This window comes from Electrophorus electricus, chromosome 1 (assembly GCF_041902795.1).
Source record: "Electrophorus electricus isolate QZ-2024a chromosome 1, ASM4190279v1, whole genome shotgun sequence".
Classification (NCBI taxonomy): Eukaryota; Metazoa; Chordata; class Actinopteri; order Gymnotiformes; family Gymnotidae; genus Electrophorus; species Electrophorus electricus.
In genome coordinates this window covers 1,960,001-1,972,500 of record NC_137497.1, presented here as the reverse complement: position 1 = coordinate 1,972,500, position 12,500 = coordinate 1,960,001, and the positions used below count along the sequence as shown (strand labels likewise).

Sequence of the window (12,500 nt, the reverse complement as noted above, 5' to 3'; positions counted from 1 at the left end):
TGAGTGTGTGTGTGAGTGTGTGTGTGAGTGTGTGTGTGAGTGTGTGTGTGAGTGTGTGTGTGAACATTTGCTTCTTACATTTTCTTAGTCCTGGTTTGATTCTGATCTCCCCTCCATACTCCAACCTAAAGAAACACACACACACACACACACACACACACACACACACACACAGATAATAGTTCTGTCTCTCTCTCTCACACAGATAATAGTTCTGTCTCTCTCTCTCTCTCTCACACAGATAATAGTTCTGTCTCTCTCTCTCTCTCTCTCTCACAGATAATAGTTCTGTCTCTCTCTCTCACACAGATAATAGTTCTGTCTCTCTCTCTCTCACAGATAATAGTTCTGTCTCTCTCTCTCACACACAGATAATAGTTCTGTCTCTCTCTCTCTCTCACAGATAATAGTTCTGTCTCTCTCTCTCTCTCTCACAGATAATAGTTCTGTCTCTCTCTCTCTCTCTCACAGATAATAGTTCTGTCTCTCCCTCTCTCTCACACAGATAATGGTTCTGTCTCTCTCTCTCTCTCACACAGATAATAGTTCTGTCTCTCTCTCTCTCTCTCACACAGATAATAGTTCTGTCACTCTCTCAATCTCTCACACAGATAATAGTTCTGTCTCTCTCTCTCTCCCTCTCACAGATAATAGTTCTGTCTGTCTCTCTCTCTCTCTCTCTCTCTCTCTCACACAGATAATAGTTCTGTCTCTCTCTCTCTCCCTCTCACAGATAATAGTTCTGTCTGTCTCTCTCTCTCTCTCTCACACAGATAATAGTTCTGTCTCTCTCTCTCTCACACAGATAATAGTTCTGTCTCTCTCTCTCTCTCTCTCACAGATAATAGTTCTGTCTCTCTCTCTCTCACACAGATAATAGTTCTGTCTCTCTCTCTCACACACATAATAGTTCTGTCTCTCTCTCTCTCACACATAATAGTTCTGTCTCTCTCTCTCACACAGATAATAGTTCTGTCTCTCTCTCTCTCTCCCTCTCACAGATAATAGTTCTGTCTGTCTCTCTCTCACACAGATAATAGTTCTGTCTGTCTCTCTCGCTCTCTCTCACACAGATAATAGTTCTGTCTCTCTCACTCTCTCTCACACAGATAATAGTTCTGTCTGTCTCTCTCTCACACAGATAATAGTTCTGTCTGTCTCTCTCGCTCTCTCTCACACAGATAATAGTTCTGTCTCTCTCTCTCTCACACACATAATAGTTCTGTCTCGCTCTCTCTCACACAGATAATAGTTCTGTCTCTCTCTCTGTCATACAGATAATAGTTCTGTCTCTCTCTCTCTCTCTCTCACAGATAATAGTTCTGTCTCTCTCTCTCTCTCTCTCTCTCTCTCTCTCTCACAGATAATAGTTCTGTCTCTCTCTCTCTCACACAGATAATAGTTCTGTCTCTCTCTCTCTCACACAGATAATAGTTCTGTCTCTCTCTCTCTCTCACAAAGATAATAGTTCTGTCTCTCTCTCTCTCTCTCTCACAAAGATAATAGTTCTGTCTCTCTCTCTCTCTCACAAAGATAATAGTTCTGTCTCTCTCTCTCTCTCTCACAAAGATAATAGTTCTGTCTCTCTCTCTCTCTCTCACAAAGATAATAGTTCTGTCTCTCTTTCTCTCACAGATAATAGTTCTGTCTCTCTCTCTCTCTCTCACACACAGATAATAGTTCTGTCTCTCTCTCTCTCTCTCTCACATAGATAATAGTTCTGTCTCTCTCTCTCTCTCTCACACAGATAATAGTTCTGTCTCTCTCTCTCTCTCACACAGATAATAGTTCTGTCTCTCTCTCACACAGATAATAGTTCTGTCTCTCTCTCACCTGTCATACAGATAATAGTTCTGTCTCTCTCTCTCTCTCTCTCTCTCTCTCTCTCTCTCTACCTCTCACACAGATAATAGTTCTGTCTCTCTCTCTCTCTCTCTCTCTCTCTCTCTCCCTCTCACACAGATAATAGTTATGTCTCTCTCTCTCTCCCTCTCACACAGATAATAGTTCTGTCTCTCTCTCTCTCCCTCTCACACAGATAATAGTTCTGTCTCTCTCTCTCTCTCTCACACAGATAATAGTTCTGTCTCTCTCTCTCTCACACATAATAGTTCTGTCTCTCTCTCTCTCACACATAATAGTTCTGTCTCTCTCTCTCACACAGATAATAGTTCTGTCTCTCTCTCTCTCTCCCTCTCACAGATAATAGTTCTGTCTGTCTCTCTCTCACACAGATAATAGTTCTGTCTGTCTCTCTCGCTCTCTCTCACACAGATAATAGTTCTGTCTGTCTCTCTCTCACACAGATAATAGTTCTGTCTGTCTCTCTCGCTCTCTCTCACACAGATAATAGTTCTGTCTCTCTCTCTGTCATACAGATAATAGTTCTGTCTCTCTCTCTCTCTCTCTCTCTCACAGATAATAGTTCTGTCTCTCTCTCTCTCTCTCTCTCTCTCTCTCACAGATAATAGTTCTGTCTCTCTCTCTCTCACACAGATAATAGTTCTGTCTCTCTCTCTCTCACACAGATAATAGTTCTGTCTCTCTCTCTCTCTCACAAAGATAATAGTTCTGTCTCTCTCTCTCTCTCTCTCACACAGATAATAGTTCTGTCTCTCTCTCTCTCTCTCACACAGATAATAGTTCTGTCTCTCTCTCTCTCTCCCTCTCACACAGATAATAGTTCTGTCTCTCTCTCTCTTTCTCTCCCTCTCACACAGATAATAGTTCTGTCTCTCTCTCTCTCACAGATAATAGTTCTGTCTCTCTCTCTCTCTCTCTCTCTCTCTCACACAGATAATAGTTCTGTCTCTCTCTCTCTCTCTCTCTCTCCCTCTCACAGATAATAGTTCTCTCTCTCTCTCTCTCTCTCTCTCACACAGATAATAGTTCTCTCTCTCTCTCACACAGATAATAGTTCTGTCTCTCTCTCTCTCTCACACACAGATAATAGTTCTGTCTCTCTCTCTCTCCATCTCACAGATAATAGTTCTGTCTCTCTCTCTCTCTCACAAAGATAATAGTTCTGTCTCTCTCTCTCTCCCTCTCACACAGATAATAGTTCTGTCTCTCTCTCTCTCCCTCTCTCACAGATAATAGTTCTGTCTCTCTCTCTCTCCATCTCACAGATAATAGTTCTGTCTCTCTCTCTCTCTCTCTCTCACACAGATAATAGATCTCTCTCTCACACAGATAATAGTTCTGTCTCTCTCTCTCTCACACAGATAATAGTTCTGTCTCTCTCTCTCTTTCTCTCTCTCTCTCTCACACACAGATAATAGTTCTGTCTCTCTATTTCACACAGATAATAGTTCTGTCTCTCTCTCTCTCTCACACAGATAATAGTTCTCTCTCTCTCTCTCACACAGATAATAGTTCTGTATCTCTCTCTCACACAGATAATAGTTCTGTCTCTCTCTCTCTCCCTCTCACATAGATAATAGAGAGAGACAGAACTATTATCTATGTGAGAGGGAGAGAGAGAGAGAGACAGAACTCTCTCCCTCTCACATAGATAATAGTTCTGTCTCTCTCTCTCTCTCACACATAGATAAGTTCTCTCTCTCTCTCTCTCTCTCACAGATAATAGTTCTGTCTCTCTCTCTCCATCTCACAGATAATAGTTCTGTCTCTCTCTCTCTCTCTCTCTCACACAGATAATAGTTCTGTCTCTCTCTCTCTCACAGGTAATAGTTCTGTCTCTCTCTCTTTCTCTCTCTCTCTCACACACAGATAATAGTTCTGTCTCTCTCTTTCACACAGATAATAGTTCTGTCTCTCTCTCTCACAGATAATAGTTCTCTCTCTCTCTCTCTCTCTCTCTCACACAGATAATAGTTCTGTCTCTCTCTCTCACACAGATAATAGTTCTGTCTCTCTCTCTCTCACACAGATAATAGTTCTGTCTCTCTCTCTCTCACACAGATAATAGTTCTGTCTCTCTCTCCCTCACACATAATAGTTCTGTCTCTCTCTCTCACACACAGATAATAGTTCTCTCTCTCTCTCTCTCTCTCTCTCTCTCACAGATAATAGTTCTGTCTCTCTCTCACACAGATAATAGTTCTGTCTCTCTCTCTCTCTCTCTCTCTCTCTCACACAGATAATAGTTCTGTCTCTCTCTCTCTCTCTCTCACACAGATAATAGTTCTGTCTCTCTCTCTCACACACACAGATAATAGTTCTGTCTCTCTCTCTCTCTCTCTCACACAGATAATAGTTCTGTCTCTCTCTCTCTCTCTCTCACACAGATAATAGTTCTGTCTCTCTCTCCCTCTCACACAGATAATAGTTCTGTCTCTCTCTCCCTCTCTCCCTCTCACACAGATAATAGTTCTCTCTCTCTCTCTCACACAGATAATAGTTCTCTCTCTCTCTCTCACACAGATAATAGTTCTCTCTCTCTCTCTCACACAGATAATAGTTCTCTCTCTCTCTCTCACACAGATAATAGTTCTGTCTCTCTCCCTCTCTTTCACACAGATAATAGTTCTGTCTCTCTCTCTCTCTCTCTCACAGATAATAGTTCTGTCTCTCTCTCTCTCCATCTCACAGATAATAGTTCTGTCTCTCTCTCTCTCTCTCTCACACAGATAATAGTTCTGTCTCTCTCTCTCTCACACAGATAATAGTTCTGTCTCTCTCTCTCAGATAATAGTTGTCTCTCTCTCTCAGATAATAGTTCTGTCTCTCTCTCTCTCTCTCAGATAATAGTTCTGTCTCTCTCTCTCACAGATAATAGTTCTGTCTCTCTCTCTCTCTCTCTCACAGATAATAGTTCTGTCTCTCTCTCTCTCCATCTCACAGATAATAGTTCTGTCTCTCCCTCTCTCCCTCTCACACAGATAATAGTTCTCTCTCTCTCTCTCTCTCTCTCTCAGATAATAGTTCTCTCTCTCTCTCTCACACAGATAATAGTTCTGTCTCTCTCTCACACACAGATAATAGTTCTGTCTCTCTCTCTCTCACACACAGATAATAGTTCTGTCTCTCTCTCTCTCACAGATAATAGTTCTGTCTCTCTCTCTCTCTCACACACAGATAATAGTTCTGTCTCTCTCTCTCTCTCTCACACACAGATAATAGTTCTGTCTCTCTCTCTCTCTCTCTCTCTCACACACAGATAATAGTTCTGTCTCTCTCTCTCTCTCACACACAGATAATAGTTCTGTTTCTCTCTCTCGCTCTCACAGATAATAGTTGTCTCTCTCTCACAGATAATAGTTCTGTCTCTCTCTCTCTCTCTCTCTCTCTCCCTCTCACACATATAATAGTTCTGTCACTCTCTCTCTCTCTCTCCCTCTCACACAGATAATAGTTCTCTCTCTCTCTCACAGACAGATAATAGTTATGTCTCTCTCTCTCTCACAGATAATAGTTATGTCTCTCTCTCTCTCTCTCACACAGATAATAGTTCTGTCTCTCTCTCTCTCTCTCTCTCTCTCTCACACACAGATAATAGTTCTCTCTCTCTCTCACACAGATAATAGTTCTGTATCTCTCTCTCTCACAGATAATAGTTCTGTCTCTCTCTCTCTCCCTCTCACATAGATAATAGTTCTCTCTCTCTCTCTCTCACAGATAATAGTTCTCTCTCTCTCTCTCTCTCTCTCTCTCTCTCTCTCACAGATAATAGTTCTGTCTCTCTCTCTCTCTCTCTCTCTCTCACACACAGATAATAGTTCTGTCTCTCTCTCTCACAGATAATAGTTCTGTCTCTCTCTCTCTCTCACAGATAATAGTTCTCTCTCTCTCTCACACAGATAATAGTTCTGTCTCTCTCTCTCACAGATAATAGTTCTCTCTCTCTCTCACACAGATAATAGTTCTGTCTCTCTCTCTCTCTCTCTCACACAGATAATAGTTCTGTCTCTCTCTCTCAGATAAGTTCTCTCTCTCTCTCACACAGATAATAGTTCTGTCTCTCTCTCTCACAGATAATAGTTCTCTCTCTCTCTCACACAGATAATAGTTCTGTCTCTCTCTCTCTCTCTCTCACACAGATAATAGTTCTGTCTCTCTCTCTCAGATAATAGTTCTGTCTCTCTCTCTCACACACACAGATAATAGTTGTCTCTCTCTCTCTCTCACAGATAATAGTTCTGTCTCTCTCTCTCTCCCTCTCACACAGATAATAGTTCTCTCTCTCTCTCACACACACACACAGATAATAGTTTTCTCTCTCTCTCTCAGATAATAGTTCTCTCTCTCTCTCACACAGATAATAGTTCTGTCTCTCTCTCTCACACACAGATAATAGTTCTGTCTCTCTCTCACACACAGATAATAGTTCTGTCTCTCTCTCTCTCTCTCTCTCACACACAGATAATAGTTCTGTCTCTCTCTCTCTCTCTCTCTCTCTCTCACACACAGATAATAGTTCTGTCTCTCTCTCTCTCTCACACAGATAATAGTTCTGTCTCTCTCTCACACACAGATAATAGTTCTGTCTCTCTCTCTCTCTCACACACAGATAATAGTTCTGTTTCTCTCTCGCACACAGATAATAGTTCTGTCTCTCTCTCTCACAGATAATAGTTCTGTCTCTCTCTCTCACACAGATAATAGTTCTGTCTCTCTCTCTCACACAGATAATAGTTCTGTCTCTCTCTCTCTCTCTCTCTCTCTCTCTCCCTCTCACACATATAATAGTTCTGTCACTCTCTCTCTCTCTCTCTCTCACACAGATAATAGTTCTGTCTCTCTCTCTCTCTCTCACACAGATAATAGTTCTGTCTCTCTCTCTCCCTCTCACACAGATAATAGTTCTCTCTCTCTCTCTCACACACAGATAATAGTTCTCTCTCTCTCTCTCACACAGATAATAGTTCTCTCTCTCTCTCTCTCTCTCTCTCACACACACAGATAATAGTTCTGTCTCTCTCTCACACAGATAATAGTTCTGTCTCTCTCTCTCTCTCTCACACACACAGATAATAGTTCTGTCTCTCTCTCCCTCTCACACAGATAATAGTTCTGTCTCTCTCTCCCTCTCACACAGATAATAGTTCTGTCTCTCTCTCCTTCTCACACAGATAATAGTTCTGTCTCTCTCTCTCTCTCTCTCTCTCTCCCTCTCACACAGATAATAGTTCTCTCTCTCTCTCTCACACAGATAATAGTTCTCTCTCTCTCTCACACAGATAATAGTTCTGTCTCTCTCCCTCTCTTTCACACAGATAATAGTTCTGTCTCTCTCTCTCTCTCTCACAGATAATAGTTCTGTCTCTCTCTCTCACAGATAATAGTTCTGTCTCTCTCTCTCTCTCTCTCACAGATAATAGTTCTGTCTCTCTCTCTCCATCTCACAGATAATAGTTCTGTCTCTCTCTCTCTCTCTCTCACACAGATAATAGTTCTGTCTCTCTCTCTCACACACAGATAATAGTTCTGTCTCTCTCTCTCAGATAATAGTTGTCTCTCTCTCTCAGATAATAGTTCTGTCTCTCTCTCTCTCTCTCACAGATAATAGTTCTGTCTCTCTCTCTCACAGATAATAGTTCTGTCTCTCTCTCTCTCTCCATCTCACAGATAATAGTTCTGTCTCTCCCTCTCTCCCTCTCACACAGATAATAGTTCTGTCTCTCTCTCTCTCCCTCTCACACAGATAATAGTTCTCTCCCTCTCACACAGATAATAGTTCTCTCTCTCTCTCTCTCTCACACAGATAATAGTTCTGTCTCTCTCTCTCACACACAGATAATAGTTCTGTCTCTCTCTCTCTCACACACACATAATAGTTCTGTCTCTCTCTCTCACACACAGATAATAGTTCTGTCTCTCTCTCTCTCACACACACAGATAATAGTTCTGTCTCTCTCTCTCTCTCTCACACACAGATAATAGTTCTGTCTCTCTCTCTCTCACACACAGATAATAGTTCTGTCTCTCTCTCTCTCTCTCGCTCTCACAGATAATAGTTGTCTCTCTCTCACAGATAATAGTTCTGTCTCTCTCTCACAGATAATAGTTCTGTCTCTCTCTCTCATACAGATAATAGTTCTGTCTCTCTCTCTCTCTCTCTCTCTCTCCCTCTCACACATATAATAGTTCTGTCACTCTCTCTCTCTCTCTCCCTCTCACACAGATAATAGTTCTGTCACTCTCTCTCTCTCACAGATAATAGTTCTGTCTCTCTCTCTCTTTCTCTCCCTCTCACACAGATAATAGTTCTCTCTCTCTCTCACAGACAGATAATAGTTATGTCTCTCTCTCTCTCACAGATAATAGTTATGTCTCTCTCTCTCTCTCTCACACAGATAATAGTTCTGTCTCTCTCTCTCTCTCTCTCTCTCACACACAGATAATAGTTCTCTCTCTCTCTCACACAGATAATAGTTCTGTATCTCTCTCTCTCACAGATAATAGTTCTGTCTCTCTCTCTCTCCCTCTCACATAGATAATAGTTCTCTCTCTCTCTCTCTCTCTCTCTCACACACATAGATAAGTTCTCTCTCTCTCTCTCACAGATAATAGTTCTGTCTCTCTCTCTCTCCATCTCACAGATAATAGTTCTGTCTCTCTCTCTCTCTCTCTCTCTCTCTCACAGATAATAGTTCTGTCTCTCTCTCTCTCTCTCTCACACACAGATAATAGTTCTGTCTCTCTCTCTCACAGATAATAGTTCTGTCTCTCTCTCTCTCTCACAGATAATAGTTCTCTCTCTCTCTCACACAGATAATAGTTCTGTCTCTCTCTCTCACAGATAATAGTTCTCTCTCTCTCTCACACAGATAATAGTTCTGTCTCTCTCTCTCTCTCACACAGATAATAGTTCTCTCTCTCTCTCTCTCAGATAATAGTTCTCTCTCTCTCTCTCAGATAATAGTTCTCTCTCTCTCTCACACAGATAATAGTTCTGTCTCTCTCTCTCACACACAGATAATAGTTCTGTCTCTCTCTCTCACACACAGATAATAGTTCTGTCTCTCTCTCTCTCTCTCTCTCTCTCTCACACACAGATAATAGTTCTGTCTCTCTCTCTCACACACAGATAATAGTTCTGTCTCTCTCTCTCTCTCTCTCACACACAGATAATAGTTCTGTCTCTCTCTCTCTCTCTCACACACAGATAATAGTTCTGTTTCTCTCTCTCGCACCCAGATAATAGTTCTGTCTCTCTCTCTCACAGATAATAGTTCTGTCTCTCTCTCTCACACAGATAATAGTTCTGTCTCTCTCTCTCTCTCTCTCTCTCTCTCTCCCTCTCACACATATAATAGTTCTGTCACTCTCTCTCTCTCACAGATAATAGTTCTGTCTCTCTCTCTCTTTCTCTCCCTCTCACACAGATAATAGTTCTGTCTCTCTCTCTCTCTCACACACAGATAATAGTTCTCTCTCTCTCACACACACAGATAATAGTTCTCTCTCTCTCTCTCACAGAGATAATAGTTCTGTCTCTCTCTCTCTCACACACAGATAATTGTTCTCTCTCGCTCTCTCACACAGATAATAGTTCTCTCTCTCTCTCTCACAGATAAGAGTTCTCTCTCTCTCTCTCTCTCACACAGATAATAGTTCTCTCTCTCTCTCTCAGATAATAGTTCTCTCTCTCTCTCTCACACAGATAATAGTTCTGTCTCTCTCTCTCTCTCACACACAGATAATAGTTCTGTCTCTCTCTCTCACACACAGATAATAGTTCTGTCTCTCTCTCTCACACACAGATAATAGTTCTGTCTCTCTCTCTCTCTCTCACACACAGATAATAGTTCTGTCTCTCTCTCTCTCTCTCTCTCACACACAGATAATAGTTCTGTCTCTCTCTCTCTCTCTCTCACACATAGATAATAGTTCTGTCTCTCTCTCTCTCTCTCACACACAGATAATAGTTCTGTCTCTCTCTCTCTCTCTCTCTCACACACAGATAATAGTTCTGTCTCTCTCTCACACACAGATAATAGTTCTGTCTCTCTCTCTCTCACAGATAATAGTTCTGTCTCTCTCTCTCACACAGATAATAGTTCTGTCTCTCTCTCTCTCTCTCTCTCTCTCCCTCTCACACATATAATAGTTCTGTCACTCTCTCTCTCTCTCTCCCTCTCACACAGATAATAGTTCTGTCACTCTCTCTCTCTCACAGATAATAGTTCTGTCTCTCTCTCTCTTTCTCTCCCTCTCACACAGATAATAGTTCTGTATCTCTCTCTCTCTCACACACAGATAATAGTTCTCTCTCTCTCTCACAGACAGATAATAGTTCTGTCTCTCCCTCTCACAGATAATATTTTCTCTCTCTCTCTCTCACACACAGATAATAGTTCTCTCTCTCTCACACACACAGATAATAGTTCTCTCTCTCTCTCTCACAGATAAGAGTTCTCTCTCTCTCTCTCTCACACAGATAATAGTTCTGTCTCTCTCTCACACACACAGATAATAGTTCTGTCTCTCTCTCTCTCTCTCACACACAGATAATAGTTCTGTCTCTCTCTCTCTCTCTCTCACACACAGATAATAGTTCTGTCTCTCTCTCTCTCTCTCACACACAGATAATAGTTCTGTCTCTCTCTCTCTCTCTCACACACAGATAATAGTTCTGTCTCTCTCTCTCTCACAGATAATAGTTCTGTCTCTCTCTCTCACACAGATAATAGTTCTGTCTCTCTCTCTCTCTCTCTCTCTCTCTCTCCCTCTCACACATATAATAGTTCTGTCACTCTCTCTCTCTCTCTCCCTCTCACACAGATAATAGTTCTGTCACTCTCTCTCTCTCACAGATAATAGTTCTGTCTCTCTCTCTCTTTCTCTCCCTCTCACACAGATAATAGTTCTGTATCTCTCTCTCTCTCACACACAGATAATAGTTCTGTCACTCTCTCTCTCTCACAGATAATAGTTATGTCTCTCTCTCTCTCTCTCACACAGATAATAGTTCTGTCTCTCTCTCTCTCTCTCTCTCTCTCTCTCACACACAGATAATAGTTCTCTCTCTCTCTCACACAGATAATAGTTCTGTCTCTCTCTCTCTCCCTCTCACATAGATAATAGTTCTCTCTCTCTCTCTCTCTCACACACATAGATAAGTTCTCTCTCTCTCTCTCTCTCACAGATAATAGTTGTCTCTCTCTCTCTCCATCTCACAGATAATAGTTGTCTCTCTCTCTCTCTCTCTCTCTCACAGATAATAGTTCTGTCTCTCTCTCTCTCTCTCTCTCACACACAGATAATAGTTCTGTCTCTCTCTCTCAGATAATAGTTCTGTCTCTCTCTCTCTCTCACAGATAATAGTTCTCTCTCTCTCTCACACAGATAATAGTTCTGTCTCTCTCTCTCTCTCACACAGATAATAGTTCTGTCTGTCTCTCTCTCTCTCACACAGATAATAGTTCTCTCTCTCTCTCTCTCACACAGATAATAGTTCTCTCTCTCTCTCTCTCTCTCAGATAATAGTTCTCTCTCTCTCACACAGATAATAGTTCTGTCTCTCTCTCTCACACACAGATAATAGTTCTGTCTCTCTCTCTCTCTCTCTCTCACACACAGATAATAGTTCTGTCTCTCTCTCTCTCTCACACACAGATAATAGTTCTGTCTCTCTCTCTCTCTCTCTCTCTCACACACAGATAATAGTTCTCTCTCTATCTCTCACACACAGATAATAGTTCTGTCTCTCTCTCTCTCTCTCTCACACACAGATAATAGTTCTGTCTCTCTCTCTCTCTCTCTCTCTCACACACAGATAATAGTTCTGTTTCTCTCTCTCGCTCTCACAGATAATAGTTCTGTCTCTCTCGCTCTCACAGATAATAGTTCTGTCTCTCTCTCTCACAGATAATAGTTCTGTCTCTCTCTCTCACACAGATAATAGTTCTGTCTCTCTCTCTCTCTCACACACACAGATAATAGTTCTCTCTCTCTCACACACACAGATAATAGTTCTCTCTCTCTCTCTCACAGACAGATAATAGTTCTGTCTCTCTCTCTCTCTCTCTCTCTCTCACACACCGATAATAGTTCTCTCTCTCTCTCACACAGATAATAGTTCTCTCTCTCTCTCTCTCTCTCTCTCTCTCTCTCTCTCAGATAATAGTTCTCTCTCTCTCTCTCTCTCTCTCTCTCTCTCAGATAATAGTTGTCTCTCTCTCTCTCACACACAGATAATAGTTCTGTCTCTCTCTCTCTCTCCCTCTCACACAGATAATAGTTCTCTCTCTCTCTCAAACAGATAATAGTTCTCTCTCTCTCTCTCACATACAGATAATAGTTCTCTCTCTCTCTCACACAGATAATAGTTCTGTCTCTCTCTCTCTCTCACAGAGATAATAGTTGTCTCTCTCTCTCTCTCACACAGATAATAGTTCTCTCTCTCTCACACAGATAATTGTTCTCTCTCGCTCTCTCACACAGATAATAGTTCTGTCTCTCTCTCACACACAGATAATAGTTCTGTCTCTCTCTCTCTCACACAGATAATAGTTATGTCTCTCTCTCTCTCACACAGATAATAGTTCTCTCTCTCTCTCTCTCTCACACAGATAATAGTTCTGTCTCTCTCT

The 12,500-nt window shown here is 41.5% G+C and overlaps 1 protein-coding gene across 3 annotated transcripts in view; it reads right to left on the bottom strand.

Annotated features, from left to right (window-relative positions):
• The window catches only part of LOC145656919 (NACHT, LRR and PYD domains-containing protein 3-like), a 486,221-nt gene that overhangs the window by 28,834 nt on the left and 444,887 nt on the right, over positions 1 to 12,500 (bottom strand). For all 3 annotated transcript variants that reach the window (XM_081709973.1, XM_081710003.1, XM_081710046.1), the window contains one exon: positions 79 to 125. In XM_081709973.1, the coding sequence (XP_081566099.1) occupies positions 79 to 125 (47 nt within the window). The remainder of the gene's footprint in view (positions 1 to 78; positions 126 to 12,500) is intronic.